The sequence below is a fragment of the Bos indicus genome, chromosome 9, assembly GCF_029378745.1.
Source record: "Bos indicus isolate NIAB-ARS_2022 breed Sahiwal x Tharparkar chromosome 9, NIAB-ARS_B.indTharparkar_mat_pri_1.0, whole genome shotgun sequence".
Classification (NCBI taxonomy): Eukaryota; Metazoa; Chordata; class Mammalia; order Artiodactyla; family Bovidae; genus Bos; species Bos indicus.
The window spans coordinates 22,477,539-22,482,097 of NC_091768.1; the positions used below are offsets into that span (position 1 = coordinate 22,477,539).

Here is a 4,559-nt window from a genome sequence, read left to right on the forward strand (position 1 = left end):
CATTCCTTATTGGATCCTTTTTATATTACCAGATCTTACTTTTTTGCAACTGTTTTCTCAGTTTTCTGAAATGAAGAACCTTGAATAACCAGCACTTTCTCACTCTTTTAGGGAAATTATTTTTTCGGGACAAAAGAGACAGACACTCATTGAGAGAACAAGACTAGAGCTTTCACGACCCCAAACCTCTCCGGGGTAACAAATCCTCTCTGTAATCAATCATTCCCTGTCTCCTACCCCAATCCTAGCCTCTCTGCTCCTTGCCTACCCGGCGCATCCTGCGGCGTCAGAATTGGGTTACCAAACTTCTGTTCTCCCTGGCGGCCTCCCACCCCCACCCTGCGAACTCTCCCATCTAACTGACTTGCACTGACACACGGCTGCCACGTCTGGGGAGGGGGGCGGGTCCGCTTTCCGGTGACTCACGTCCTCGCTATTCGCCTTTTGTTTCTAGGACGCTTTGGCGGCCGTTTTCGTCCCTCGGCTTTTAATTTGGGGAGCAGGAAAACTAATGAATCAAGAGTGAATCTCTTCTCCACCCATCTTTCCCCCGCTCCCTTCTTCTTCCAGTTGGCTCTCTTCCCTTCACAAGTTCCGTAACTATCCGAGAAGTGCGGGGGGCGGGACAGGTGGGGACGGATTAATTACACCTAAATCCGAAGTTGGCAGTCTAAAGCCATCAGTTGGCTGGGGAGCCTTTCCGAAACTCCCTTGCAGGCAGCTGGGCGTTTTCGTGCTGCCGCTGTACATTTGCAGCTCATTTCCCTACGCTCCTGCTCTGTTATGCCTCAATCTACCTGGTTACCGCTTTAAGTGCCCAGATCAGGGCGAATTTCACGAGATGCACGAGCGGTTTTATTCCAGTCCAAGGTAAAACCCAGTATGCAAAATGAGGAACCACCAAAGGATGCCAGGGAAAGGGGGAGAAAAAGGGATTCCCTCACCTTTTCCGGCACATTCCTTGTCAATTTCCACCAGAAGGAGGCGCGCGGTCTAGATCCCCCTCTCGTCTCCTTTCTTACATCCCCCTACCGAGCGCAGCCCAGGCTCGCCGCGCAGCCGGAGCAGCTTCTCCGGCAGCCCTGGCCCTCCGCACCCCCCCCCCGCCCCCCGGGTTGGTTTTTCCCAGCTGCGGAGGTTGGGCCAGGGGCTGGGGTGCGAGGAGTCGGCGCCCGCAGCGCGGAACGGGCAAGTCGCTGCGACTCTGGTGAGACTGGGAGTTATCTCGAGTGCGGAGGTGAGCGCCGGGGAGCAAGCGGAGAAGGCGAGAGCCTGGGGGGCGGGGGGAAATAGGGGCCTGGGGGCGGCTCCGGGGCCCCTCCCCATCCTCAGGCAGGAGACTAGCGCCGGTCCGGGGGTCCCACCGCCGCTTTGTTTGCGGCCTCACCCCCGCCTCCCTTTTGGAGATGACTTGAACGCCCTCGGGTCTGATGGGGCTGGCGGGGGCGCGGGCTGGGGGCGCCAGCCGAGTGTTTTCCACTTTATCCGTCAGGGTCCTGAAAGACATCAAAAGACTCCTGTAACCTGAAACTTCCATTGCGTCCGAACCTGGACTTGGAGGAGAGGTCCGGGCGGGGGCGGAGACCCCGGAAGGCAGGTCGTCCGCGGAGGAGGTGGGGGGAAGGAGCTGGGAAGGAGAAGTTTTAGTCGGGAGGCGCTGGGAATTAAGCAAGAAGTTTAAGACGCGGGGGAAGAGACAGATCGGGGAAAGGAGGAGGGCGGGAGCTGGGAAGGGTATATATAGTGAGGGCTCGGGACGCTGCAAGACTGTGCTTCGCCCCTCGGGTCGCCTGCCCCTCTGCTAGGGTAAGGATGTGCGTGGCGTTGGAGGAGGCGAGGCCCGGACGGGCTTTCGGAGGGAGGTCTCGGGTACCCGGTAGGGTCGGCTTGGCTCGCGGCGGCCGATTCCTGCCCTCGGGGAGCCGCGGGCGCCACCACGCCTCACGCTTGTCTCCCGCTTGTCCCAGGTCGCGCAGCGGATCCTGCGGGAGGCGCCAACAAAAGAGGCGGGAGGTGCCACCCGGAGGCGGCGGCCGCAAGACGAGCGGGAGGAGGAGCGCTGAGCCGAGCGTCCCAACCGGCCGTGCGTACTTTCTGGAGGGACGGGGCGGGGGACTTGGCCCCGGGAGGGGGACGCCCGGTGGCCAGGGGGTTGGCCAAGTTCCGGCGGCGGCGTTGGCGGCGGCCCTCCTCCGCTCCCACGAGGGGAAAGTTTTCTCCAGAAGCTTCCGGCCGGCCCGCGCCCTCCGGAGCCCCGTCTCCCGAACCTTCGGAGCGGGCGGCGTCCCAGCCCGGCTCCGGGGACACCCGAGCCGCGATGCCTGGGGCGTGCTCCCGGGGCCCCGCCGCCGGGGACGGGCGGCTGCGGTTGGCGCGGCTGGCGCTAGTCCTCCTGGGCTGGGTCTCCTCGACCTCCCTCCCCTCGTCGGCGTCCTCCTCCACCTCCTCGGCGTCGCTCCCGGCTCCCGCGGCGTCCGGCCAGCCCGCGCTGCCGGGCCGATGCCCAGCGCCGTGTGAGTGCTCCGAAGCGGCGCGCACCGTCAAGTGCGTGAACCGCAACCTGACCGAGGTGCCGGCCGACCTGCCCCCCTACGTGCGCAACCTCTTCCTCACGGGCAACCAGCTGGCCGTGCTGCCCGCCGGTGCCTTCGCCCGCCGGCCGCCGCTGGCCGACCTGGCCGCGCTCAACCTCAGCGGCAACCGCCTGAAGGAGGTGGACGCCGGCGCCTTCGAGCACCTGCCCGGCCTGCGCCAGCTCGACCTCAGCCACAACCCGCTGGCCGACCTCAGCCCCTTCGCCTTCTCGGGCAGCAACGCCAGTGTCGCGACCCCCAGCCCCCTGGCGGAACTCATCTTGAACCGCCTCGAGCTCCCCGCGGCCGAGCGGCAGAACCTGAGCCTGGAGGGGATGGTGGCGGCGGCCCTGCGAGCTGGCCACGCGCTGCGGGGGCTCCGCCGCCTGGAGCTGGCCAGCAACCAGCTCCTCTACCTGCCCCACGACGTCCTGGCCCATCTGCCCGGCCTCCGGCACCTGGACCTGCGCAACAACTCGCTGGTGGGCCTGACCCACGTGTCCTTCCGGAACCTGACGCACCTCGAAAGCCTGCACCTGGAGGACAATGCCCTCAAGGTCCTGCGCAACGGCACCCTGGCCGAGCTGCAAAGCCTGCCCCACGTCCGGGTCTTCCTAGACGACAATCCCTGGGTCTGTGACTGCCACATGGTGGACATGGTGGCCTGGCTCAAGGAGACCGAGGTAGTGCAGGGCAAAGGCAGGCTCACCTGTGCGTTCCCGGAGAAAATGAGGCATCGGGTCCTCTTGGAACTCAACAGCTCCGATCTGGACTGTGACCCTATCCTCCCGCCATCCCTGCAGACGTCTTACGTGTTCCTGGGTATTGTTTTAGCCCTGATAGGCGCCATCTTCCTCCTGGTTTTGTATTTGAACCGCAAAGGGATAAAGAAGTGGATGCATAACATCAGAGATGCCTGTAGGGATCACATGGAAGGGTATCATTACAGATACGAAATCAATGCGGACCCCAGGTTAACAAACCTCAGCTCGAATTCGGATGTCTGAGAAGCGCGTGAGGACAGAACCAGGACAACTCTGCATGAGATGTAGACTTCAGCTTTATCCCGTCCTAGGCTTGCTTCACCTCCACCCTCCACTGTAGCCGCCAGTGACCTTGACTGAAAGCAGCGAAAGGAATTTGCTCCCTTCTTCTGTAAAGTTTCTTGGTGTGTTCTGTTACTGTGGGACGATGAACAACTGTGCGTAGTGTTTTATCCTCTTCCTTCTTCTTGGAACTCAACATGTGTGGAGGGATGTTTTCAAGTTTCAGCATGAACATGGCCTCCTGGCTGTTTTTCTCTTAGTACAGTTCAAGGTGTAGCAAGTGTACTCTCACTGATAGCATTCAACAAAAGCTGCCTCAACTTTTTTGAGAAAAAGACTTATTTCATAAATATCAGTTTTATTCTCATGTACCGAAATTGTGGAGAGAATGATTGCATTTCATAAACTGCCTGCAGACCTTAGCAAGCTCTTCAGAGTAACTCCATAGTCCACAGGAGCCCCTGCATCCGAGAGCATGCTTACATTTTACTGTTCTGCATATTTCAAAAAATAACTTGCAACTTCAGATAACTTCTTGACAAGTTACTTTTTTGATTGCAGTTTATATGAAACTATGCTGAAGTTTTTTTATAAACTGCATCGAGAGCCAACAAACTAAATTGTTAAAAAAAATTCAATAAAGATTCTTAAAAGAATTACAGCTGTGTTCAAGTTTGCTATTTGAAAAAAGGATTAGGGGCAGTGATACTGAATGGTTTTGGTTCTGCTGATAATTAAGCTGTTAGTTATAGCTGAGAATGAAACAGGAGCAGTGTCTTATACAGACAGGCTTTGGAGATAGATTTGAGATGGTGGATCCTTTCACAATTTACATAGAGAAGTTGAATATTCATGTGAAAGTTAATGCTATTTATTAAACAGTTTTGTAAAAGCATTATAAAGTTGGTAAGAAGGAAGATTTCTGTAAGACAAACAGTTC

The 4,559-nt window shown here is 57.9% G+C and overlaps 1 protein-coding gene across 9 annotated transcripts; it reads left to right on the plus strand.

The window, feature by feature from the left end:
- Positions 1 to 470: 470 nt before the first annotated feature.
- Positions 471 to 4,275, plus strand: TPBG (trophoblast glycoprotein). 9 transcript variants are annotated; one of them, XR_011568387.1, is made up of 3 exons: positions 471 to 870; positions 1,493 to 1,593; positions 1,968 to 2,098. XR_011568387.1 is itself a non-coding variant. In XM_019967083.2 (2 exons), exon 2 carries the CDS (start codon positions 2,318 to 2,320, stop codon positions 3,578 to 3,580), a length of 1,263 nt encoding a protein of 420 aa, XP_019822642.2. In that variant the 5' UTR covers positions 899 to 1,237; positions 1,968 to 2,317; the 3' UTR covers positions 3,581 to 4,275. The 9 variants fall into 9 exon arrangements, 3 of the variants coding, with proteins under 3 accessions (XP_019822642.2, XP_070651878.1, XP_070651879.1); XR_011568385.1 differs by lacking the exon at positions 471 to 870 and adding an exon at positions 1,099 to 1,237 and having other exon boundaries at positions 1,493 to 1,597; XR_011568384.1 differs by lacking the exon at positions 471 to 870 and adding an exon at positions 1,099 to 1,237.
- The last annotated feature ends 284 nt before the right edge of the window (positions 4,276 to 4,559 follow it).

Bases quoted from the DNA above. Each gene is read 5' to 3' on its own strand.
- TPBG (XM_019967083.2), top strand. From the start codon at position 2,318: ATGCCTGGGGCGTGCTCCCGGGGCCCCGCCGCCGGGGACGGGCGGCTG.